We start from the raw sequence: 27,641 nt of genomic DNA, 5'->3' as shown, positions 1-27,641 counted from the left end.
TATTCGCTCACAAGTCACAAGACTCACAACATAATGATCATTGATCAGCACCATTGTCTGCAAATGACTTAATTCCTCTTCCATCAAAATGTTAATGTGGTTTCTTGGGTTTCCATTTTATGCCATGCACACCTTCCCAACCTAAATTGAAAGCATATGCTCAATAATCACCTTCTAAAGTGATCTTAACCAATTGCACATATGAAGGTTTTACAGTTCCTAGAGGATGGAAGGTAGGTTGCAATTTTTGCAGAGTGAACAAGTGATCCATTATGATGATGATACAAGATCCTTCAGGCATTCAAGCACTTATAAAAATTCCTTACTCTCTCCATTGGATGATTCTAAAGTCAGTGGAATACACAGTCTGAAACCCACAAAAGTTCAGATACTAGAAGGATCCAGAGAAAATTGATCCACTAAAGGTTGAAAGAAACCCACCTAGCTTGTATGCACAACATAGTAAGAAGGTTCAGATGGTACAAAAAGCTTCCTTCTCAAGAATTGATGTACTCCAGAAAAAGGGACTTCCCGATCTCGCCGATCTCCGAAATCATAAACTGCAATAAAATGGAAAGTTTCAAGTTGTAAGTATTGGGGAATTAGGTGGAGCCGAATTCTAGATGAGCTTTGATTTGTATTCCAGTTTAAAAAGCCTAGAGAAGTACAGGCTTGTTCACACCCATGCACACCATATAGGATCAGGCAACCACATAAAACTCCAAAGCCAAACCATAAGAAACTAACTTTGACATTTTTATGGAAAAAAAGAAAGAAGAGAAAGTATTTGACATTATGTATGTGGTGGTTATGAGGTTTACTAAGAGTGATAATACCAATTATATATTTTGCAGATCCTTCTCTCTCTCAATCCTGGTCTGTACTTATGAAATTGTAACAAGAAGCTACAAGCCTAACAATAAACCTGTGTCCAAGAAAGGACTTTGGCCTGCAGACTATAACCTGCGAATTCCACTTCTATGGATTCAGCCAGGATTGATTTTCAGAAATTGCCAAGGTTGTTTTATAAAGAGAATGAGAGGATTAACATATGGTACTACTAATGCATGATGGAATGCAAAATTTGCAGAAAGGATCTAAGAAGTGCAAGAGGCAGGGCCTTCCATGGACCATTTCAAATCCTTCCTTATGTGAAATTAAGGAAATAAAAGAAAACATGCCTTGGAGATTTACATATTATCTTCTTAGGGTGTTTTACAAAGAAAACATGGAGAAAAGATTACTAACCATAAACTTCACTGATAATAAACTTGCTTACAGACATTGGACTTGATTATAGACGTTGAACTGGGGCATGTCATAAAAACTTCTATCACTTCAAGAGTGCTTTTGATTCTTCGAGCCCAAAACATAAGACACATTCCGCTTTTATAGGAGACAGACTCTAGAACTTACAAATTTTGTATAAGAGACAATAAAGAGACAATAAAATTTGATTATACGATGGGGACTGAAAGCGACATCTCCGCTTTTATTTTTTAGGGGACGAAAATATTCTAAATTGTTTACAATATTTACAAAAGTATCCTTAATAACGTAATGGATGTCAATTTCCAGAATCTTCTAACGTCATCTTCTACTCGTGCACTTGTGATGTTGACTTGGGTTGAGGATTGTATAACTAGAATATTCTTCTAGAGGCTCATTAGGGCATCCACATAACATTATGTTATTGTTTTCCTAATTGATTTGCCTCAAGATGGTAACCTATATTTTACTAGCATGATTTTTGCTAGGCATACATATTTCCCTTTGCATGCTCAAGTTGAAGCATCTGGTTTTATACTAGCCAGTCTAGTTTACCAATTAATTTACATCGTTGGTACTATCATGGCTCCTGCTATTGCCTAGATCAGGGGTTAAGGACTAGGATGAGGCTTTACATGGTCGTCCTATGAACCATGTGGTTCTTTAAGGATTGGCAAAAACCATTGTGGTTTTGGTTAGGTCCACAAAAACCAGTTCAAACTTTTATGCCATTAGAGTTGGTCAGAAGATTCTGGAAACCGACATCCATTATGTCATCAATGATTTTTTTGTAAATATTGTAAACAGTTTAGAATATTTCCGACACCTGAAAAATAAAAGCAGAGATGTCGCTTTCAGTCCCTATCGTATAGCTAGATTTTATTGTCTCTTATACAAAATTTGTAAGTTCTAAAGTCGTCTTACGTTTTGGGCACTCGAAGAATAAAAAACACTCTGAAATGATAGAAGTTCTTATGACATGTCCTAGTTCAACGTCTGTAATCAAGTCCAGTGTCTGTAAACAAGTTTATTATCAGTAAAGTTTATGTTAGTAATGTTTTCTCCATATTTTCTTTCTAAAACACTTTTGGAAACCCGAAAGGGAACCCTAAGAAGGTAAGATGTAAGCTCCAAATCCTGTTTTCTTTTATTTCCTTAATTTTGCATAAGGAAGGATTTGAAATGGTCTATGGAAGGCTCTGCCTCCTACATTTCTTAGGCCCTTTTTGCAAATCTTGCATTCGATCGTGCATTAGTAGTACCATCTATTTATCATCTCCTTCTCTTTATAAAAACATCTATCCTTGGCGATTTCTGAAAATCAATCCTGGCTGAATCCATATAAGTGGAATTTGCATGTTATAGTCCGCAAGCCAGAGTCCTTTCTGTTGCCAATATGGCATTTCTTTTACATAAGTTTGTTGTTAGGTCTATAGCTTGTTGTTATAATTTCATGAATAAAGACCAGGCTTGAGAGAGAAGAATCTGGAGGAAAAAAAGAAAAAAAAAGCACACCACCAGTCGCACTAAAACTGGCCCAATCTCTTCGTTATATATACATACATATATATATATATAGGTTCTTGTGCTTCTTGAGTGAACTAAAAAAGAGGCATGGTGGCAAACATGCGCACACAAGAACTCTATAAAGAAAGACCAAAACCCCAAGCTAGAGTCCTAGAATGAGACTTTACAATCCTTTCAGTTGAACAATATGGGTAAAACCATCTTTGCCTCCGCCAAGAGACATGAAAGAGTGAAACAACTGTACTATGGTGATAAATTAGGCCTCTTCCACACTCCAATGCAAATAGTAGGCGCAGGGTTATGTTTTAGTCAGAATTACTCTTCCGTTTTAGAATAGGACTTTGCAATTGACTTTCAGCCTCCCCCCCCCCCCACCCTAAACACACTTTTCTCTCCCAGTATGTAATACCCCATCATGGATGACTAAACCAGATTAATCAATTCTTTTCTTAGTGTAATCGAGGCTCCTACCTTCTCCATTGTGAGACCTTGTCTTTTCAGTGATATCTAGATAGAAGGCTGGTGACTTGCATCCAAATTTGCATGCTTCCTGAATTTGGAACACAAGCTGCTGATTGATGATTGATCTCTTACCTTGAATTTGGCTGTAGAATCAACCTTCAACTGACGGTCTATCCTACAAGCTGCTGACTTTGAAAGACTGCAACCTCTTAAGGAGATCCATTATCCCAATCGCCTGTCTCCCCTTCAATTTTTTTCTTGAAGCCCCAAGAACATCCCAGCGAGAGGCCACTACAGCAAGACCTGCTACTCCAATACACAACCTTTTGAAAGACCCAAGCAAGGTGTATTTTTTGCCAATCTTCTGACACCCCAATCTAAACATTGGGCAACCCCAGTCTTTTGGACCACATCACCACCACCATCAACCTATGACCGTTCCAAAATTCGCCAACATCAAACTCTCAAACCCCTAGATCCAGCCCTTTACTTGTATTTTCGAATTCACCAAGAAACCCTAATTTCAGAGTTGAATCTACATTTACCTAACCAGTAGACCTGTCAAGAACTTGGAGCATCATCCCCATACATCGTCCCTTATGTTTGATCTGAGTTTCTTAGTGATCCAGCCATTGGATCTTTGGTTCTTTATAACCCTATATGCCTACCCTAAAACCTCACAATGTGACTTTTCCCAGGAAATCAACTTTTTCCCGTCCAAACAACCCTGTTATAACCTATTCTTTGCACATCCCCCAATATGAAACAAAGCTTTCTTTCTAGCCATTTCTATAGAGGTCCCAAGTAAAATTTTCTTGAGTCCTCACTATCAATTTTTTAAACCTACCTTATTTTCACCAAATTTGAATTGGTTAGTACACAGACCTTGGATATTGGTCCTCAATCCTACTGAAGCTACATCAGTTACAGGTCAAGTTATTTGGGAAGTCCTTTGGTATATGATAAACTAGGTTAACTATAAGCCAGGCTAAAGTGTTATGAAAAGCATTTGTAACACAATTCAAGAAAGATCAAGAACTCATGCAAGTGCTTCCCAGTTGGGGATAAACTGACCTGCAAGACCTGCCTTAAGTAGTCCATGGGCTGCCATGAATATATTACTAACCTTTAAAGGTTTTACAATAGGGTCAGGAGTGTTAAAGATTTGGAGTACGGCTGTTTTTTTTTTTTGTTTCCTTCCTTATTTTGGTTTTCATTTTTTGAATTCTTTTAGTCTCCTATTGTATCCCAACTCACAAGGGCAGAATAGTACTTTTCTAAAATGTTTTTCATTATAAATTACTGAAGCCTCCAATGAGTACAACAGAAGTTAATCGCAGGAATTCTTCTTTTCTTAAAATCTGCATGTTGACACCACCACCTCCTCTAATCTCTATTCTCTGTTTTTCTGTTCTGAGTTTGATTATAGATCCTGGGATTCTAATAGTAACAATGATGAGCACCATTAAAATAAAACAGTACAGAAGCTAACATCTTCATTACTGGATACCAAATTAAAATTGTTTGTCTTGACCTGGGGGGTTCATGGAGTTCGTATTATCATGTCCAAGTATTTTAGCTTGGTTAAGTTTTACCTATATCTTTCCTATTGTAATAAGATTTTAGGTTTAGCTAAGAGCTTTAATTCTATTTGACTTTGATTGAATAGGTTTTTGACTCACTCTTGGAAGAGTTAACAACTAATAGTCAATTCTCACTGTTATAAATATTTGGGGGCTGGTCATGATAGATGGCTAGACTATGACATAGCCTTCTGCATCCTCCCTATCTCTTTCACCTTCTTCCTCTCTTTTCTCTGGTTTCAGCGGTTTCAGCCTTTGGTTATTTTAGTTCTGGTATTATTTCAAAAGATTGATTATGAGAGCCTGTAAGAGTAGTAGACCTTCAGACTCCTGTGATGTAGACATCACACACTTGTACATGAGTCCAAAACTATCAGGTAGAAAATATTACTAATGGATCCAAGCCTGAAACTAATAGATCGAATCAAGCTCATCATCCAATCCAGAGTTGTGGAATGAAAACTTTGTTGGGGGGGGGGGGCTTAAGAGAGCTAAGGAATGAAGATGTTGAGAAGTAAACAAACCATTATAGGATTGCCAAAGTAGCATCATGATGAACATGGAGTAACATTTGCCAAATGGTACATTCTGTGATTGGGTAAGCAAACTACATGACTCAGGATAACCTTATCTTGGAAAACAAGATGCAACTTAAGACCCCAAATTTCTTGTTCATCACCAAATAAGAGTACGGAAGTCAATGAATAATGATAAATAAGTAATTGTTCAGTCATCACTATTACTGTATAATGGGAACCTATTACATAATAATCTGCAGAGGTATCAACATAGAATTTTTGTTCGGTCAAATATCAACATACTAAGTTGAGCACAGAATGTACTCTAGTCCATTCGTGTTGCATCAGATGTATCTTCATTTACATAGTACAGCTGAGAGGGAACTTCTGAATGAAGCAACACGTATATCTAATCACATTATTAGTCCATTCATGATTCTGAATATAACATGTAACTACAAGAACCACCATGTTGTACGTACCAAATATGATCCACAGTTATTCAGTGTCAGGAGCTATTCCCAGAATCAAGGCCCAAAAACTTCCTCATTGCACACAGGACATGCCTGAAATAAAAGGAGCACCATTCCATAAAATCAGGTTCGTGGAATGAAAGGAATCAACATTCAGCATGAACACTACACAAAAAAATTGACCAGTGAGGTGAGAAGCATCCTGGCTCACACCTTATGATTAGCTTATTACTCATTGGATGGGGAGACCAACCAACAAATTAGATGTACAGGTTGCTTCCTTGCTCCATTGATGGATTGTACATAAAGCAAGAACCAAAATTAAGGTTTGCTGACAATCCCTGGCTACAATCCCAGGGACCCCATAAATAGTACCTGCGACTCCTACTTTTTCCACTTCGCATATGGGCTTTATATTCTCTACGGCGTACTATGAGATGACTGATGACCAATAAATACTTGGACCAAGATCCGGAACTTAATTTTTTCTTTCACTATCAGGAATCAAATTGGGAATTTGTTGCTATTTAAAAAGGATCAGTTTGAAAATTTGAACCAGATTCCATTTAAAATGCACTAATATTTTACACGAGTAAAAGGAAACTATAAGGATATGCAAAACTTACTGGGACAATATTTTAGACCAACAATAGTGAAAATCAACAACCAGAGTAGCTTCTAAGAAAAAATTACCCATATAGGACTATATTAATATATCAACATCCTGTTGTCATCAATTGAAAAACTGTGATGACATTAGAATGTAGACCATCCACTGCTTGAATAATTAAAAAAAAATATATATATATATATATATATATATATATAAAGATATAAAATTTGTTCAAATCAGAAAAAGTAACTCGAGTGGCTGGGCTTCCTGTTGGACAACCTAATAATACACCTTCCAACATCAACGCCCCCCCCCGGGGCCCCACCCCCCCAAAATTTATTTTTTTTATTCTCAGTGCCAATGTTCCGTTAAACTAATTTCAAGCATGGCCCATATGTCGTACCATTGGTTTCTTTAAACTTGAGGTGAGATTATTAATGAATGAAAATAGTTATCCACCACTTTAAATCCCAGTTCCTATCCTCACCCAGGCAAAATTTCAGGTTCTTTTGGTTATTGATATAAAGCAATCATAACCAAGATAAATTGTCTAAGATATTTGGTTTGAATGGTTAAGACCTAGTATGGCAAATGGTTTGGTTGAGTTGGTGCTTTTAGATTATTTTTGAAGGAAAGACACTTCTTCAGTCTTCTCAATTAAGGAAAGGCATTATTTAGTCCCTCGATTGATGGGGAATCATCAGACAATCAATTTTTTTTTTTGACACTTCCTAATACCAAAACTGCAAATAGTTCATCTTTTTATTGGAAAAAAGTTTAGTAAACATTTAAGAGATAAACATGTAATCTACATTGACCTGATGGGCAATGGCTCCAACAAACAAACCCAATGCTCCTCTAACGTTGGCTTGGGCTTCAAAGGCTAGTTCACTTTAGCTCATACTCCATCTTTCTTTTTCTTCTTCTTTTTTTTTCTTTTTCCTATGCTTGGTCTTAAAAATCTCATGTGTATATGTATTAACTTTATCTGAATAACAGTTTATTTTGGCCAAAATAAGATCAGTTGCAGTACCAATTAAGTGATCCAAGATTCTCTCAACCTCTTTCCTTTATCATATAGTTTCAGGCTACTTGAAATGGCAACAATTCTTCAGAATTTGGCTTGGGTTACAATATGTGTAAGTCAACCTGACTGAGGCAACAAACGCTACTTTTGAGACAGGATTGAGTTGACCCAACATAATTATCATTTGAAACAGTAACACATCCAAGTATAGATGTGATTAATGGAATGAAAAACATATTGGCTTTTGACACATACTCCCTTGGTTGGATCACAAGTTCAAACTTGCATACAGTCTGGGTCTTCGAGATTGTAAAAAGCTTTGGGATTTTGTGATCTAACTGCTCCGGCACGTTTAGAGGGATGATCCCAGTTGGTATAGCATGCCGCACTGGTATGACTTGTATTGCCAAGATAGAATAATAGTAAAAGAAAGCGCTCACATAATCAATGTGTCCTATACCTTACTCTGCTTCAACCACCGAGTGATGCATTTTGAATGATATTGGTGTTGGCATGGCAAGATAATCAACTCATCACGATTTTTGTATTCCATGTAACAGATCACACACCTGCAAGTACCAAACTGTCAAAACAAGAAAAGAAATTTCTCAAGTAACATCAACAATGAACCCAAAAATGGGAAGAAAAAAGAAAAAAGAACTTAAAAATAGAATCTGTAAAACTTTTTGATGTAGGGAAAAAACATGAAGAAAAGAAGCCAAAAACTGTTTACGTGAACAGTGTCAGAAGGTTCAGTGGGCCCAAGACCAGTAAGTACTTGATACTACTTCCTAAGTTTATATTTTCTTTAAGTCAGAGTAAGTTGCAAGGTTAGGTTTCTAATTCCCAACTTAGTGGTTTCTATTCTTCTGCAACTTGAGGTGCAAGATAAGCCCTCTATATATATTATAAAGGCCCCCCACAGATGATTTGTTAAGTTGAGCAGCAAGTTGCCTAGAGCAAAGAATATTCTTGTGGTTAAACTGAGTGACCATGAAAGGTTGAGAGGCCTAGCTGGGGAGAACCAGACTCATTGGGCTTAGAGAGAATCAAAATCTGGTATGATTGAGACGAGGGAAAGACAAAGTTGATGAGAAAAGGCTGCAAGTGAAAAACAGAGGAGAGTACTGAAATGGAGCACAGTGACAATGGTGCTTCCTGACTTGCTTTAAGAACTTGACTCTGGCAATGTTGTATGGCTAAAGATAGTTGAAAGGAAGATAACTAGATAACTAGAGTTTTAGTAGTGTCCCACCCAAAGCCATTCGATAAACTCTCAAGTATTTTCATTGGGGAATCTTTGTCCGAAAATTTTAGAATTACTATTCTTGCTGAGAGAAGGACATCTACTTATAAGCTAACCCATCAAGACAAAACCAATAACAATGCTTGATGCTTACTTGACATTAACTATAACTTCCACCTGACTCACCTAACTTTTAACTAGTAGCCTCCTTTTGACAACAAAACTTCATTTATTGACAAAACTTCCACCAATATCCTATTGCCACTCACGTGATATGTGCTCTAATATTACAAAATTAAAACAACACGTATAAGTCAAACTTCCATCAAGTATGGGCTACGGCCTTGGTGAAGGGTCTAGGTCAAGCCTATCAAGATCAATAACATTTGGATTAGGTCACTTATTGTATTGTGTAGTCAAAAAAAAAAAACTTTCTGAAAAATACTGTTTAGGCCTTCTTGATGGTAGGTTGTTGGCTGGAACAGCTGAACGCTCTGCATCAACTCTCCCTATGTGAAAAACATTTCCCTAAAACAATATGTCAATGTTCTTGAAATCGTCTACGTAGATCCATGTGAGTTTTGTTGGCTGATGACTCTTCCATTTGATAACTTATGACAATGCCTGCCATGGCAAGTCAAAACATGGGTCATCCACCACATCTTCAAAGTGTTCTCTGACCAGAGCTTTAAATTATGGAAGATGAATGTAATGCTTGACGTTAGCTTTACTCAACTGATTGCACATGTAAAGTGATGTAGGACAACCCTAGAGACTAGGGCATTCTACAAAGAAACAGAATCCTAAGCTAATTAAGACACTAGGGGAGATTAGGGGAGGGGTTTGCATCACACATGTTCAAACCAAGAATAGAAATTTACTACAGATATAATTTCAGCAATAAGAAATATAAATAGCAAGCATATTTCTAATCCAAAGACTCAAGATGAACAAACCGAATCAAGTTTATTCAATCCACACAACTAGTCAAGAGGAGGGGAGAATGGGGCCTTGAATTCACAGTAAATAAAACATTTTCAGCAACACATAATATGCTTTAGTCCAATTCCAATAGGGGCAAAAATACATAAACAATGTTAACCTCAACTCAAACCAAGACTAACCTAACCCAAACACAAAAGAAACCAAGGTAACAAACCTGAAATAATATAAACCAGCAGCAAGTAATAGTAAGCCAGTGAGGTAGCAACAGAGAAAATAACAAGGCAGAATGGTGGGGGAGAAAGGAGAAGAGGGCAAGAAGAAAAACCCAAGTGATTGCAGAAAATTCTTTACTTCAGCAACACCTAAGACAGAGGAAAGAAAAGAACAACAGGAAAAGAAATTCTGAGCAAAGGGGACTATCGTGGGGAAGTAAGGGAGCAGAGGGACTGAGGGAGAAGGGAGAATGAAGACTAAATAGCAGAGAAATATTCTGCCCTAGGGAAGAAGAGAACAAAAAATAGGGAAGAGAGGGGAAGGAAAAACCCAGCGGCAGAACTGGGCTGCTGTGAGATCTTTCAGAGACAAAAAAAAATTTATTGGAGAAGAAACAAGGTTTTTTTCAGAGGAAAAAAAAAAAGTAGAACTAGATAGAGGGGCGAGGGAATTTTCTACAAAAGAAACAGCAGCAAAGAAGAAGAAAACTTACCAAAGGGGAGGAGGAAAGCTCACGCCTAGAAAGAGAAGGTACTGGTTCAATCCTTTTTTTTCCCCTTTTCTTTTCTGGTTTCATGCCATCGATCCTTGCGGGTCTTTAGTAAAAATCCAAACGGTGTGAGGGTGGAAAACCAAAGGAACGAGATTTCGTTGGGAAATCTGCGAAGGTGGGCCCGGGAGCCCACGGAAGTTTCGTGATGGGGGGGGGGGGGACGGTTTTCCCCCCACCCTTTAACTTAATTCTCAAGTGTCAGATTCCAAATAAAAAACCCTCTTACTTTTATCACACGCAATCCCAATTTCCTCTTTTGAAAATTTTAAAATATACTCTTTACTCAAGGAACGAAAAGTCATATCATATAAGTCACACGTTACACTTCATTATTACACACCCTGCAAAGTAAAATTTAAAAATTAATAAAATAAGATGAAATATCCTGCAAAAACGTCTCAATCAATGCTCATGTTTAGTTTAATATTTTTTTTATCTTTTTACTTTTAGAATCTGTGGTTCTCCATAAACCAAGTATGTTGCTCAATGTAAAAACCAAAAACATAAAAACTTATTTGAACTTCAGAGTTCAGAATTTAGACTTGAGAGATGACACCTTGTGTGTGATGGTTCAGAAGAAAAAGGCACAATGCATTTTGAGATGTTTGCATTTTCTTCATTTTGTTGCAGGGATGAAGTTTGGTGTTTTGGGACGAGCTCCGGCGAAGTTCTACTTGCAACTTGCAAGTAAGACAATAACAAGAAACAGAACCGAGCACAGGTTTCACCAGATTTTGGCGATCGGCGGCGACTACCAGATTTCTTTTCCTTTCTTTCTTTCTTCTTCTCTTTCAACGGCCATTTTCTTGTGATTTGCTGGAAAATCCAGATTTCCTTCCCTTTCTTTCTTTCTTTTCCTCTTTCATCGGCCATTTTCTTGTGATTAAATCGACGATTTTCCGGCGATATTTAACTAATCTCGTTTCGCCCCCTGGTTTCGGTTTGCCGGGTTTAAGGGATTGACAGCTTTGGAAAGTTCCAGAAAAATGCCGCAGGTATGGGAGAAGAGAATGAAATTACCACTTGTCAAAGAGAATGAAAGAGGTTTGCTGCTGCTGTGAATGAAAATTGAATGAAGAAAGCATCAAACAAGGTTGCTGCACTCCGACTACTTAAACCTCCTTGACTCTTGATTTTCAGCAATTTTTATTGATCTCAAAAGCTGATTTGTTTCAATTCAGGGCCTTGAATATATGGCCAAATAAGAAAGACTCCTAATAGAACTCAATACCAGCGAGTTCTATTCTAGAAAGACCTAGGACCTAATCTCTAACTCAAACTCCTACTTAACTAATTACAATTTGAATTCAAATAAACAAAAAAGACTGTCAACTACTAGGACTCCTTTAATTAATAGAAGTCCGACCTAACTAAAACTCTTTAAACAGAAGTGGTTAAATTTTAGAAAATGAAATACCCCTAGGTGGTGGGCATGAAGGGGCTGCTGCCTAGTGCTTCTTGCAGCCACTACCAGGGGGGCAGTTTGTGATTTATGGGGCCAAGTGAATAGGTCATTTGGGCTAACTCCGAGCACAAGCGTAGATGGAGTGGGGAAAATGATTCAGTTGCTGAACTATTGTAATCAAATTCAGCAATATCAAGAATGGAAATCTGCATCTTCTTATAATAATTCACTAAGTAATGCAAAAGAGTGTACTTGAATCTAGCACCAGATTATGGGTGGAAGGCCATTGAGAATTTTAATTACGTAATGTCTTCAACCAAAGTATCTCCAGCTCATAAACTTGCCATCTCTATTTGAAACAGTAGAGTGTGGTATTCCTTAGAAGTGAACAACTTTGAAGAAGAGTATAGCAGTATATTGTGTGGCAAAGGTTTCACAGCACAAAATGAAGTGTGCCATCTAGGTGAAAGGTCAGCTATTCAAGTCTATTGCAAACGTTGGAGAGTTGATTTGGTGTAGCCAACAGCCCACCATCAAGAAGGCCCGATGGCCATTCCACCAAGAAGTATTTCCAATTGAAGGCCTAGACCCTAGTTTAGCCCACAATTCAGCCCAAGACCCAACCCAACACTCTCGACTATGTCCCTAGCCTAGGCCATAAGTGGCACTTTATGCAAACTGCACCAATGTGTCTACATGCCTAGTAAGATTAGCACATGTGTATGTATGAGTGGCAGGTAGATACTTGGTGGAAGCATCATCAATAAAGAAGACCCCTTGTCAACAAAGAAGCTCCATGACAAATATTGAGTATGGGAATTCGGTCAATATTTAAGTATGTGGTAGATGGGAGTTAGTTAAACGTTGTTGACTGCATCAGTAGTGTTGTCTTGATGGGTTAGCTTATGAATAAATGAAAATCTCTTAAGAAGGAAGAATAACAATTCCAAAATTTTCAGAGTACATCTCTCATAATAATACTTGTGAGCTTATTAAGTGTCCTTGAGTGAACTCATAAAGTGGGACACAACTAAAACTAGTGGTCTAGCTATCTTCCTTTCAACTCTAATCAACTATCTTCAACCACACATCACCTCAATGAAGTTTTCAAGCAAGTTAGCAACTGTCATTGTTATTGCACTCTATCTCAATATCTTTCAATATCTTCCCTTCTTTTTTTACTGTAGCCTTTGGTTGCAGACCTACAAGGCTGCCATGGTAGAATGAAGGATGAAGAGAAACTAAAGTTACTGTGGTAGCAGATAGAGAAGGTAAAGAGGTTACTGAAACTTGAAGGGGACAGACGAAGCGGATCATAGGTATGTCAAGATGAAGAGAATAGATGGGAGCCTAGAGTCCCACTGGTTGGCTGGTTGCCCCACCACAAGACTCTCACCTAGCCTTACATAATAACTCACAAGTAATCTCATAAGAGAAGAAAGCTTTGATAATTCTTGAATTGTTGTGCTTCTTGAAAGAAGCCCATCTTATTTATAGGCTAACCCACTAGACAACGAACTACTACAAAGTACACAACATTTATTCAACTACCACCTAGTTTCCCCAAACCTTTGACAATGAGTTTCCCCTTGAAAATGGGGCCTCTTTTATTGACAAACTCCCATCAACTAGCTACCCACCATTCATACATAACATGTGCTTAATAATAGAAAAACACAAAAGTCAAACACGGGCCAAGTCTACCATTTGGGCTAGGATTGGTCCTTTGTTGAGGGCCCAGGCCAACTTGTTACTTGCACTGGGCTTTAAACTTGAGTTGGACTCTGCACCTGAACTCGGGCTAGGCATTTATTCGAGTAATGTATTGATCAGGCATCTTTGATGGTGGGCTCTGACTTGAACCAGCTGGATGCTCTGCATCAGTCTTTCCTCCTTCTAACACTCCCATCAACCATGGGCTTTTCCTAATCTCCATTATACCAGATTTTAATTTTTAACCTTAGTAGCCTTTAGGATCTGAGCCTGTTACCCTTCCTTGCAGACAAACTTCCGAAAGCCATATTCCAACTACCAGTGCTCCATATGCTGAGACCTTTTGAGGGTTGGCTTGCCCCTCTAGAATGCCACTCACCTCAGTTTCAGTCTTAACTATTGGTTAGATTGCTCTGCAGGCCACCATCTTCCAATTCCATTTCAACTTCATATGTCGCAGTCATTCCAGTGACTAGTTTGGCCTGCAGCACCATAGTTACTAATTTTCGAGTTGCTACCGTATCTCTTGATTTAACCATCAGAAGTCAGATAGGCTTTCAGTAGTATATCTTCTCCATCATACAAGCAACACTCAATCAGGGTTGAGAGCCATTCTGCCATCCAATTTGGTTTTTCTTACTCTTAAAGTCAGTGATTTTGATTTGTAGCTATTTTGATGTTTTGCTGCAATCAATCCTAACGTAGAATGGTTCTTAGCTGATTTTCTTCATTATTTTTCATTTCAAAAGTAGTGAAATTAATATGTGCATCCACACACACCCACGCACACTCTTCACAGGACACGGTCCTAGTCTCCTAAATGCCAACCACTGACTGCCCCTGAAAGTCATAAGCTTCAAATTTCTTGACTTTTGGAAGGTAATTTTGCAGGCAGCAGAAAGGGATGGGTACAGTTAACATAGGATGGCCCTATTATTTGAGGCAAGCTAGTTGCTGAAGCAATATCCCCTGCAATTGAAATATCAACATGCTGAGCAAAGCCCCAGAGGAACCACATGCTCAAACACACCAAGGATGTGGTGATGCTTCAAGCACAAGATTCTTAACATGTTACATGAGACATATGTAAAATGTTTACCTTGACAGTCAGGTTGCTCCAGTGCGACCAACTGGCTGCAGGGTTGAATTAAGGGAACAGCATGTCCAGAAAGCAGGGGTAAGGCTGTGACACAATGACCCTCAATAGACCTCTGTAGTAATGGAATGGCCTTTGGGATTCTCCAACACAAAGAAGTGATTTATTTCCCATTGAATGAGCTGAAAGAGCTAAAGGTAGGTCCAAAGAAACTACAGAGGAGGTTGTGAGGAAAGACGAGTAGATTTTAACTAGATCCTTGTATGGCTTTGAATAGAGCTAATTGAAAAAATAAGATACATACAGCCGACAACATTTAATTGGGTTAAGGCTGAATTGTCGTTGAAAACATATGGCTAAGTCTTTTGGTTACTGGTTATAACAAGATTATAACCTCACTTTTCTCCTTCATTCTCAAAAGTTATTTTCTAAAGGGTACAAAAAAGATTTCACAAAAATTTGAAGGCAGTCATCATGTCATTCTTGGAAACTGTATACCAATTCATAGGGCCAAAGGATTTGAACCTTCCCTAACATCATGACTAAAACAATAATGATTTTGACCAGAAGTGGATTAAGTAGCATAGATCTTAAGAATATAAAAATGAAGGGAGTTGATTCTTTACATCAAAAGAGACAGGGTGAAAGGATTTAAGTTAATAATGAAAGCAAAAACACCATGCAAAATGGGCTAAAAGGAAAGAGATTTGTTCCTTACTCCTCTTTTTTGTCCTTTTTTGAGAAGAGCCCCCCTGTTTTATACTTAGATGTTGGCAAAAATGAGATAAGTTCTTCAGACAATCCTCTACTGGCAGTGCCAATAGCATCTCCAAGAGATTGCAATTCCTGAGACGTGAAAATTATAAATCAATAGCACATACAGAAAAAAGGGATATTGGATAAGCATTGACATTTGATAGAGATGAACACCTAAATCCACTGTAACTGGTAATATTAATAGTAAAAGAATGCAAATGATACCATACCAGAAAATTTTGAGCAGAAGCCAGAAATTTGCCTTTTAGGTGTGTTTCCCCTCATTATGTCAGTGGCTAAGTGACCAACAGTGTGTCCTTTTGATGGAAAAAGGGGGTGGAGCAGTTAAACGTTTGGACCCATGTGAAGAGGGTGAAAGGAAGGAAAAACAAAGTGGAAGTTAAATTGTTGGGTTCCACAATCAAACAGTAAGGTTAACTTTATTTTCAATACAAAATCCCACCACTTTGGGTGGGACTTTTTTAAGACATGGGGTGGGGAATAGTCATTACCACCTCAATAGGCAAGCTCCTTAATTTATGGAACCCTATATCTCCAATCTGCCAGCCTACTTAACCAAACAAACTCACATAGTGGCATTTAGTGGGAAAAGGTACACTATGCGTCTAAGCCTAACCCTTTTCACCTTTCTTCAGTTCTCCACCAACAAAGCTTCTAAGCAAATCAGAACAGGAAGCAGATTGAGGTGTGAAACATTGAAACTCATAGATCCATGAATTTGTATCTACTCTATTGACACAAACAACTTTGAAATAGTTGCTTTAGAGGGGGCCAAGGGGCATAATTATTGTGAAAAAATTACAATAGATACTATCATACTAAAAGTATTTTGTTTTACAAAGCGTACAAGTTTTTGGCAAGAGAAAAAACAAATTGGGTGGGTGGGGCGGCGAGAGGGTCTTTATATATACCAGATTTGGAGGTGTGCGTGGAGTCACATGGGAAAGTGAAACCACACCCACATGGCTAGTTTTTTGCGCAATTGGTGGCGTGCGTGAAATTTTACAAGAAATTTATAAGTAAGTAATTACAGGAAGATTAAAGAATATACAGATGTTAATCTAGATGCATGCAATGCAAAAGGTAGAGGCAACACTGTAGGCATGCCATTTCAAATCCTTCATCTACGAAATTAAAATAAAAAAATAATAAAAAAAAAATAAAACCCATCTGATCTCACATTCTTACCTTGCTTGGGTTCCCGAAAGGATTAAAGATGACTTGAGACAATAACTTACCATAAAAAATTATCTTTATTAAACAAAGGAGGAAATACAAGAAAGCATACAAAGGAGAGGCACCATTCTTGGACAAACTTCTTCAAAGATCTTCAAGTTCTAAAGTGAGTATGAGGTTCACGTAAGGTGCCTTCTTTATAATAGTTATATCTATTCATAGGCAAGTGCTATGCACTATGCCTTATTACACATGTCATTCTTACAAGCAAAGTTACAATAAAGGACTAAAGGACATTTTTTAAGGGACTATAATACCTTTAGTCCTTAATTAATATTTACATTATTATTCTTTGAGGTGTCACTTCAATTATTTAAGGAGATGATTCCATCTAATACCCTCTACGCATGCAGTTGTATGATCTGCTGAGGACCGTAGATTTGGTATTTCTTCAAGAACCGCCTCGTGGCATTGCACGTAGCATGAAACTATTGTTTTCCACATTGGTTTGGTTCAGGAGATTAACCCATATTTTACAGGTAGGGTTTTTGCCTGGCATACTTTTATCCTTAGCATACTCAAGTGAGACAAACACTATGTTTTATAACCCGTGTTCAGGGTTAGCTGGTTTTATACTAGTCTAGCCTAGTTTACCCAATATTTTACATGTTTGATATTAGCATGAATCATGTTGTAGTCTGAATCAAGGGTTAAAGATAATTATGTGATTTTACATGGTTGTCCTATGAACCATGTGATCCTTTATGGATTGGGCCAAAATCATAGTGGTTTTGTTAAGGTCTACAAAAACCATCCCTAAGAGGAATTTAGCATTTAGGTGTGAGACGACACCCAAACTCCAAAATTCAAAGGATATGGCACTCTCAAAGAAGCCACCATGCAGGCTAAGCTCATTCTTGGCCCAAATTACTACATTGACCCGAAACTTAGGGCAACACCGCCAGCACAACCTTCTTTCACTACAATGGCTCAGAGAAGATTGTTCTGTGACCATTGTGAAAATATGAAGAAAAAGAATACGATGAAGAACTCATCTCCAGAGCAACTAGAATCAACTACCTTAACAAGGAAAATGCTAAAAAAGAACGAGCTCTTTAACAAGCCAAGTATGATCAAGATACACCAAGAAAAGTTGGAGCTCCACAAACAGATCAAAGAACATGAGGAGGCTCTAGACAAAATAAAGCAAAGACTTTAAAATACATTTGGAAGCTGTAGGACTGAACTAGCTCCAGAACCATTAGAGTTCCTTTAAAGCTTCAAAGAAGGTATCATAGGCAAAATCCAAAATATGCTACAATCACACGTAAGCAATGGTGGACCCATAAACCCACAAACATCATCACAACCACACATCATGCCACCTCCAGAAGATGTTGAATTTGAGGTGATCAAAAGAAGGAAAGGAAAAGACAAGGAGAAAAATCTCCTTGATATGTAGATTCTCATCATAGGGTGATTTCCTTACCATCCGTCTCACACCCAAATGACGTTAAACTTAGGAATGGTTTTTGTAAACCTTAACAAAACCACAAGGATTTTGGCCCAATCCATAAAGGACCACATGGTTCATAGGACAACCATGTAAAATCACATAATTGTCCTAAACCCTTGATCCGGACTACAACAAGATTCATGCTAATACCAAACATGTAAAATATTTGGTAAACTAGGCCAGACTAGTATAAAACCGGCTAACCCTGAACACGGGTTATAAAACATAAAACATAGTGTTTGTCTCACTTGAGTATGCTAAGGATAAAAGTATGCCAGGCAAAAACCTTATCTGTAAAATATGGGTTAATCTCCTGAACCAAACCAATGTGGAAAATAATAGTTTCATGCTACGTGCAATGCCACGAGGCGGTTCTTGAAGAAATACAAAATCTACGGTCCTCAGAAGATCATACAACTGCATGCGTAGAGGGTATTAGATGGAATCATCTCCTTAAATAATTGAAGTGACACCTTAAAAGACAAGAATGTAAATACTAGTTAAGGACTAAAGGTATTACAGTCCCCTAAAAAATGTCCCTTAGTCCTTTATTGTAACTTTGTTTGTAAGAATGACATGTGTAATAAGGCATAATGCATAGCACTTGCCTATAAATAGATGTAACTATTGTAAAGAAAGCACCTTACGTGAACCTCATTCTCACTTTAGAACTTGAAGATCTTTGAAAAAGTTTGTCCAAGAATGGTGCCTCTCCTTTGTATGCTTTCTTGTATTTCTTCCTTTGTTTAATAAAGATAATCTTCTTATGGTAAGTTATTGTCTTATATCTTCTTTAAGTCTTCTTTAATCTTTTCGGGAACCCGAAAGGAAATCCAAGCAAGGTAAAGATGTGAGATCAGATGGTCTGTTCTCCATTTTTTTTTAATCTTAATTTCATAGAGAAAGGATTTGAGATGGCATGCCTACAGTCGTGCATCTACCATCTCCTAGGCCCCTCTATACCTTTTTGCATTGCATGCATCTAGATTAGCATCTGTATATTCTTTAATCTTCCTTGTAGATTTCTTGTAAAAATTCATGCACGCCACCAGTCGTGCAAAAAACTTGTCATGTGGGTGTGGTTTCACTTTCCCACATAACTCCACGCCTACCTCCTCCAATATAAGTGTGTGGGTGACATAGCGCGTATGCGAGAGCCACACACGGGCGGGAGCGTGAATGAATCGTTTAGTCTCCTCACCGTAGACCTCGTGATTTTTTTTATTTTATTTTTTTTACCACAGTGTGTGTGTGTGTGAAGATTCCTTCGGTGATTAATAGAACGGAATCTGCCTGAAGGATGTGAGGGTTAAGTGACCAAATAGACTATGTGGTGACGCTTTAAATTATCAAGTCATAAAAGCTTCAAATCCTCAGATTTGATTTAACTTCTGTTACTCAAAATCCATCGGTGGTACCATCACATGCCTTTTCGATTCTAATTTAAGAACTTTATAGAATCAAGATGCTCAGCCACTACCTACGTTGCCCTTACGCACAAAGCTAGCGGGACTTACTTGCAGGACTTTTGGACCGACACATCAGATCTCTATATTGTTCAAAAATCAGCCAGTACTCAGGCCTTATAGGAGGAATTTTATGCCCAGATTTATCCTTATAACAGAAATTAGAACTTCATCTTTAGCTTTTAAAGGTTAAAACTTGATAAAAACATAGATCAGTGGAAATAAATACAAGAAACAGAATTTACAGATGCAACTATTGCTATTGATGCATGAAGTGCAAAAATTCGTAGAGGGGCCTAGGAGAGATGATAGAAGCACAACTGTAGGCTTTCATCATCAAATCCTTCATCTACTAAATTAAAAAACAAAATAAAAAGAAATAGAAACAGGCCAAGAAACTACATCTCAATTACTCAGGGTTCCCTTTCGGGTTCCCGAAAACTGTAAATAAACTAAGTAGGAAAAGAAGTACTAACCATTGTGAAGAAGATTGTTCACTATATCATAAGCAAAAGTACTACAAAGGCAGAGGTGGAGGTTCCTTGCTAACCATTACAGAAAATAAAAACTAAAACCTCAGTTCACTCTTACAGAAGATTCATCCTTTCTTTCCTTTCGTCTTTTCTCTCTCTTTCTCTCTTCAAGATGTCTCTTCTTTTCTCTTTTCCGGATTCTCTCAAATGAGCCCGAGGTTGGTTTATAAAAAGAAACTAAAGAGAAAAAGACAAAAATAAAAAAGCAATAGTAACTACATTATCGATGTATTACTATTTTTTGTGACATATCACTATTTGCCGACACTTCTTTCATTGTGCACATGTAGATACTTTTGACTTTTCATGAATAATGGTGATGTCTATTATTCATTCTTTGTCTTTTCATTGTTTTACTGTTTCTAGACAATTTTGTCCTTCTTCTTTTTGAGAAAATCCCAATATGTCCTACAACTGTTCATCTTGTGTTGACGTAGGGATCATTATGCGTGGAATATTCCATTGTTGTAGTGTTCTTTTAGAGTCTCATCAAGGCATTCCATGTGAATAGTAAATTCACTGTTTTCCTCATTGATTTGACTCAGTGTGTTAACTCGATTTTATCCAGCAGGGTTTTTACTGGGTTGGTTTTTATATAGGGAATGACAACCCATTAAAACATTGGGATATAGCTAAACCTATATGTAAATTAGATATCATTAATAATGAAATGAAAATAGATACTGGACAAGCTAAGTATACACCAAACAAGATAATTAAGGATTTGAAATACACATGAAAGAATTAATAAAATATAAATTAGTTCAAAAATCAAATTCAAGACATTTTAGTGCCGCCTTTATAGTAAATAACCATGGTGAACAAATTAGAGGTAAAACTAGAATGGTAATAAATTATAAGAGATTGAATGATAATACACATGAAGATTCGTATAAAATACATGAACGAGATTATTTGCTAAGTTATATACAAGACAGTACAATTTTTAGCAAATTTGATTGTAAATCAAGTTTTTACCAAATAAAAATGCATAAATAATCAATTGAATGGACAGCATTCTCAACAACCTTAGGACATTTTGAATGGTTAGTAATGTCATTTGGATTGAAAAATGCTCCATCTGTTTTTCAAAGACGAATGGACGAAATATTTCTTAAACATAGGAAATTTGCTATAGTATATATTGATGATATCTTAATCGATAGCAAAAATTCCCAAGAACATATAAGCCATTTGAAAATAATATTTGCAAAATTTTATGAATAATGGAATAATAATCTCAAAGAAGAAAATGGAATTAGGAAAACAATATATAAAATTTTTAGGAATGGAATTAGGCAATGGAACAGTAAAATTACAACCACATATTGCCACCAAAATAAAAGAATTTCCTGATAAATTAACATCAATCACACAAATAAGGTCATTTTTAGGATTAACTAATCAAGCTAGACCATTTATACAAAATTTAGGAAAATACTTAGGACCTTTATACCATAAAACATCACCAAATGGAGAACATTGATGGAATAATCAGGATATTATACTAGTACAAAAAATCAAAACTCTTTTCAACAACATACCCCCATTGAGGTTTACCCACTGACAGAGATTACCGAATAATAGAAACCGATGGTTGCGAAGATGGATGGGGAGCCATTCTAAAAATAAAACCATCAAAACAACATCCTAAATCTACTGAAGAAATCAGTAGGTACAATTCAGGAAAATTCAATATAAAAACATTAACTTCTTTTGAATATGAAATTGAGGCCTTATTAAAAGGACTTGATTGCATGAAAATATTTTTAACAAATAGACCATTCACAATTAGAACGGATTGTGAAGCCATAGTAAAAGCATACCAAAATTTGAATGAGCAAAAAACACAGCACAGAAGATGGGTAATTTTAAGAAATCACGTTTATAATAGAGGTTTTAAAATAAAAATAGAGCACATAAAGGGCACAGACAACAAAACGGCAGATTTATTATCTCGTTTACATCAAATCTTACAAGACCTTGGATAATTTTGCAGGAGGACGATATGCTTCGAGAACTCATACAGCGAAGCCGTACAACTCCTGAACAACCCTCTACATCTTCAAATCCCACATCTCCACTTTTAATAACCCCTGCTCACCTTATGAATAATTTTTCTCCTCAAACCAGAAGATTGCCTTCTAGTTTCCAAAGAACACCCAACAGTTTTAATACCAAAACACAATCTCCATCTGGTCAAAATACCTTTCCTTCTTCCTCACAAAGAATACCTACCCCTGAGACCATCCAAATTGGTCGACATATTTTGCTCAGAAATACGAACATAAAATTTGAAAATTACAATGAATACATGATAAATGATGAAGAACAAATTTGTTTCGATAACATCTAGCAAATGGCGAACAAGAGTTTCTCTCAGCAAAAAATAGCACTTGGATTCTCCAATGCTATACACGCAGCAGCCCTCTTGTATGATCAATTGCGAACAAAAAAGGGAAAATCAAAGTTTTATGTAGTTTTCCAAGGAATTACAACGCGAATATTCATGAATTGGGAAGATGTCATAGATGCCACAAAAGGACATGAACAACCATTTTTCAAAGGATATGAAACTCTCGAACAAGCACAAATATTTGCAAAACAAATGCTCGGAGCTGATTATTATATGGATCCCAAATTAAGATCCGCTCCTTCACAACAACCCTCTTTTGCAAATATGGCACAGAGGAAAATATCATGTACACAATGTGAACAAATGCAGAAAAAGAACAAAGCTCTACTGGATCAAATTGCTAGTAGCACTTTGCGTATAAATACCCTCAACAATGAAAATGCTGCAAAAGACAGAACCATACAAAGGCTGGAAGCTCATAACAAAAGTCTTTTAGCAGATTTACAAATGTTCAAAGCACAAGTTGCTCCATCATCTGGAGATACAAGAATAACCTCATCTCCCACATCCGAAACAAAAGCTAAGCCATCAAACAATACAAGCACAACCATGGCTGCATTCAAGGAAGAAATATTAGGAGATGTCAAAAATTATCTCCAACAACAATTTGCACAATTTAGCGGAAGCTATTGTGGGCCCATAAACCCACAGGACGAACAAGAAAGAACATTGTCCCCACAAGAAGATTCTGAATACAAAACTATAAGACGGCAACGCAACAAAGGCAAGTCACCGTCAACATCTCAAAATCTACTCGAAATGTAGATTGAATAAAGGGGTGATTCCCTCACCATCCGTTTCACAGCCATATAACGTAAAACTAAGGCATGGTTTTAGTGGACCTTAGCAAAACCACTAAAATTTTGGCCCCAATCTATAAAGGACCACATGGTTCATCAGACGACCGTGTAAAACCACATTTGTCTGTAACCCCGTGAGTTGGGAAAGAATAGACTCCATGGTAATACCAACCATGAAAAATATTTGGTAAACTTTGTTGGATAGTAAAAACCAACCTAGTAAAAATCCTGCTAGATAAAATCGGATTAACACATTGAGTCAATTCAATGAGGAAAACAGTGAATTTACTATTCACATGCAATGCCTCAATGAGACTCTAGAAGAACACTACAACAACTGAATATTCCACGCATAATGATCCCTACGTCAACACAAGATGAACAGTTGCAGGACATATTGGGATTTTCTCAAAAAGAAGAAAGACAAAATTGTCTAGAAACAGTAAAACAATGAAAAGACAAAGAATGAATAGTAGACATCACCACTATTCATGAAAAGTGAAAGTATCTACATGTGCACATGAAGAAGTGTCAGCAAATAGTGATATGTCACAAAGAATAGTAATACATCGATAATGTAGTTACTATTGCTTTTTTATTTTTGTCTTTTTCTCTTTAGTTTCTTTCTTATAAACAAACCTCGGGCTCATTTGAGAGAATCCGGAAAAGAGAAAAGAAGAGACATCTTGAAGAGAGAAAGAAAGAGAAAAGACGAAAGGGAAGAAATGATGAATCTTCTGTAAGAGTGAACTGAGGTTTTAGTTTTTATTTTCTGTAATGGTTAGCAAGGAACCTCCACATCTACCTTTGTAATACTTTTGCTTATGATATAGTGAACAACCTTCTTCACAATGGTTAGTATTTCTTTTCCTACTTAGTTTATTTACAGTTTTCGGGAACCCGAAAGGGAACCCTGAGTAATTGAGATGTAGTTTCTTGGCTTGTTTCTACTTCTTTTTATTTTGTTCTTTAATTTAGTAGATGAAAGGATTTGAGGATGAAAGCCTATAGTCGTGCTTTTAACATCTCTCCTAGGCCCCTTTACGAATTTTTGCACTTCATGCATCAATAGCAATAGTTGCATCTGTAAATTCTGTTTCTTGTATTTATTTCTGCTAATCTCTATTTTTATCAAGTTTTAACCTTTAAAAGCTAAAAATGAAGTTCTAATTTCTTTTATAAGGATAAATCTGGGCATAAAATCCCTCCTATAAGGCCCGAGTATTGGCTGATTTTTGAACAATACAAAGATCTGATGTGCCGGTCCTAAAGTCCTGCAAGTAAGTCCCGTTAGCTGTGTGCGTAAGGGCAGCGTAGATAGTGGCTGGGCATCTTGATTCTGTAAAGTTCTTAAATTATAATCGAAAAGGCATGTGATGGTGCCACCGAAGGATTTTGAGTAACAAAAGTTAAATCAAATATGAGGATTTGAAGCTTTTATGACTTTATAATTTAAAGTGTCACCACATAGTCCATCTGAAGATTGACCCTCACATCCTTAATAGAAACCCAATTCTATTAATCACCGAAGGAATCTTCATACACACTGTGGTATATATAAAATAAAATAAAATAAAAAATTTTAAAAAAATCACGAGGTCTACGGTGAGGAGACTAAACGATTCGTTCGCTCTCGCCCGTGTGTGACTCTCGCATATGTGCTATGTCACCCACGCACTTATATTGGTATCATAATATATATATATATATATATATATATATATATATATATATATATATATTCTTCTTTTTTTCTTTTTTTTTTTTTTTTTTTTTTTTTGGGAGGGTTTGAAGTTAAATTTTTCAAGGAATAATGATAACATTGACAAAAGCGGCAAGTTTGACAGGGCACGCAAACCACGGATACTGCGAGTTCACAGATTACATAAATGATTTGGACGTAATTTTCATAACCATCGGGACATAAATATATATATATATATATATATATATATATATATATATATATATATATATATATATTTTTTTTTTTTTTTGGAGGGTTTGAAAGTTAAATTTTTCAAGGAATAATGATAACATTGATAGAAAGACAGCAGACAAGTTTGACAAGGGCACCATCAAACCAACGAGATACATGCTTCAGAGTTCTACAAGATTACAATAAAATGACTTTGTGACGTAAATTTTCTATAACCATACGAGGACATGTGTCTTCCTTACACAATTGCAAGTATTTACTTGAGTCATGCCAATCAAATGAATCACCTGACATTGAGTTGGTAAGCCTAAAATTATGTCCACAAGGCCAAGTCACTATGCAACTAATCTTAGTACCAATTTAGGCTGACAATGTGTCAATATCACATAAACAGTATAAAATAGCTGTGAAAAGACTAGCAATATGTTCATTGATTGTTGATAAATGGGGCTAATGCATGATATATAAACGAGGATGAATTATGCAACAACAGACTGACCTCATATGTCATGTTATCTGGATCAATGTTGTCCTGTCTCACAACCTAAATTTTGACGAAATATCTTAGGATCACACCCCAGAAATAAAAATGATAAAGTTTAAGAAAACAATTATATATACCTGGGAAGAAGTGCTTGTGGAATTGACCTCTCGGTTAACCCCAGAACTTGGAGCTGTGGCTGTTTGTACATCATTCATTTAGAAGCACGAATAAATGCATAGACAATTGTCGCACACACACACACTCACTCATATTTAGAATGTCAGTTTATGATCATTTGTTCAAGGTTCAACACAAATATGCTATCAAAGAGTCGAAGGGGCATAATAGTAGGGAGGAACTTTCACTTGACATTTGTTCAGATGAAAAAAAGATTATTAGTTAAAACCAGCAATTAACAACATAAAATTGGCATCCAGAAAACGCATGAACAAGAGGAATGTATCAACCATAATTGTAAAACTTGACATAAAGGTGAACTCACAAGCAAGAGATTGATGGGTCAAAGCTCGTAACTACAAGATATAACTTATAAAGTAGTTTTTTTCTGGAAGTAATCTTCTGATACCTGCTTCAGTTCCAGTTGTTTCACTAAGGGAGGAAATGAGTAACTGATTCTCCAGCTCTTGCAAGCTTAAAGCTAAAGTTTCGTCAAATGCCAATTGTGATTCAACATCTTCAATGGGTGAAGATTCAGTCTCTTTTTCCAAATCCCGTCTCTCAGTACTACTTTGGCCTTGATTCACATTAGAGCCACCACTTGCAGAAGCTGTAGCCCTGTAATTCCCATTACTCTCTCGGAGTGACCGGTACACAGTTTCCTGAAGCATAATCAGGCATGAATCTAGATCAAATCTATCTTAAAGAAAGTTATAAGTCCCTTATCATCAGTTTGAGTTTGAGAAGAACTGGTACAAGATCCTCGCCCACCTGATCTTGAAGAACCTCTTGAAGAGAGAGATCACCCATCTCAAGAAATCCTTCGAAATCCTCTTCGATTCTGCCAGGCACACCAGTATTAACGTAGTGGACTTCAACTTGCCGCCTTCCAGTCGTCTCAAAGATGGCCATCCTGGCGATACCTCACCAATTAGGGATATTGCGGAAGTCCTGTGATCCGCCTAGTTGGAGGTTTAAGCACCAAAATGAATCAGGAGTACAACATCATAAGACCTTTAAATAAGATTGAAAAAGAGAGAAAATCATGAAAAAGCATCAGAAGCTAAATCACCCCCAACCAATAGTAGGGTTCTGGTTTCCATGAAGAACATGAATTCGAAGAGAAAATCATGAAAATTGCAACAGAAATAAATAAAAATACAAGATCAAGAAACAGGCTTGAGAAAAGAAAAACCAGAAAATTTGAAATTTTCGAAATGGGTTGTTCAATAATTAAGCCCTGTTACAGAAGACATAAATGACAGTAAGTTACCTTGCTCGGATGAAAATAATGGAAGGAGAGAGGCACCCACCCGGCTTGGAACCAGTTCAAGCAGTGAAGTAGCGAGTGATGAGTGGCTCCCAACTGTACATATAGACTGACTGAGGGCGGTGGTGGTGATGGGGACGAGAGTGTGGGGCCGTTTGTGGAAATTTCCACAACACGCAACAATCCCTTCCACGTTCAAGTATTCAATCCGATCTTCTTCGGTCTCGCCTGCCCCTTTTACCCGTAAAGCTTTCCATGCTTTTTAACGCGCAGCCCTAGGCCCCCAAGCAATTTCGAAAAGCTCAAAAGCAAATATTCCGTAGAAAAATGCCTCACTTAACCCTTTCTACCCATGAAGCTTAGGCGGCAAATGCGTCACTTACCCCTTTTATTTTTATCTTAAAAGGCTGGGTTTATTTGTCAAGATCCGGTGGAAAAAATATA

At 37.0% G+C, this 27,641-nt stretch overlaps 1 protein-coding gene across 4 annotated transcripts; it reads right to left on the bottom strand.

Moving 5' to 3' along the window:
• On the bottom strand, positions 1 to 27,478 carry LOC149030140 (E3 ubiquitin ligase BIG BROTHER-related-like). Of its 4 annotated transcripts, none has more exons than XM_089142451.1 (9): positions 27,241 to 27,478; positions 26,699 to 26,889; positions 26,337 to 26,589; positions 25,888 to 25,946; positions 25,766 to 25,810; positions 15,362 to 15,489; positions 7,933 to 8,041; positions 5,842 to 5,925; positions 1 to 560 (listed from the first exon to the last, which is right to left on the bottom strand). In XM_089142451.1, exons 2-8 carry the CDS (start codon positions 26,837 to 26,839, stop codon positions 5,887 to 5,889), a joined length of 774 nt encoding a protein of 257 aa, XP_088998577.1. In that variant the 5' UTR covers positions 26,840 to 26,889; positions 27,241 to 27,478; the 3' UTR covers positions 1 to 560; positions 5,842 to 5,886. The 4 variants fall into 4 exon arrangements, with proteins under 4 accessions (XP_088998577.1, XP_088998576.1, XP_088998575.1 ...); XM_089142450.1 differs by having other exon boundaries at positions 2 to 560; positions 26,699 to 26,941; positions 27,201 to 27,478; XM_089142449.1 differs by having other exon boundaries at positions 2 to 560; positions 27,201 to 27,478.
• Between the last annotated feature and the right edge of the window lie 163 nt (positions 27,479 to 27,641).

Source organism: Hakea prostrata, chromosome 1 (assembly GCF_041222555.1).
Source record: "Hakea prostrata isolate BN-2017 chromosome 1, UWA_Hpros_2, whole genome shotgun sequence".
Classification (NCBI taxonomy): domain Eukaryota; kingdom Viridiplantae; phylum Streptophyta; class Magnoliopsida; order Proteales; family Proteaceae; genus Hakea; species Hakea prostrata.
Note: the sequence above shows the minus strand (reverse complement) of the source record. Positions and strands in the feature narration are given on the sequence as shown.

Coding starts and splice junctions, on each gene's coding strand:
- LOC149030140 (XM_089142451.1), bottom strand. CDS start 26,839: ATGGCCATCTTTGAGACGACTGGAAGGCGGCAAGTTGAAGTCCACTAC. Junction 26,590..26,698: donor AAGAGGTTCTTCAAGATCAG/GTGGGCGAGGAT, acceptor ATTATGCTTCAG/GAAACTGTGTACCGGTCACT. Junction 5,926..7,932: donor GGTGGTTGAAGCAGAGTAAG/GTATAGGACACA, acceptor CTTTTATTTCAG/GCATGTCCTGTGTGCAATGA.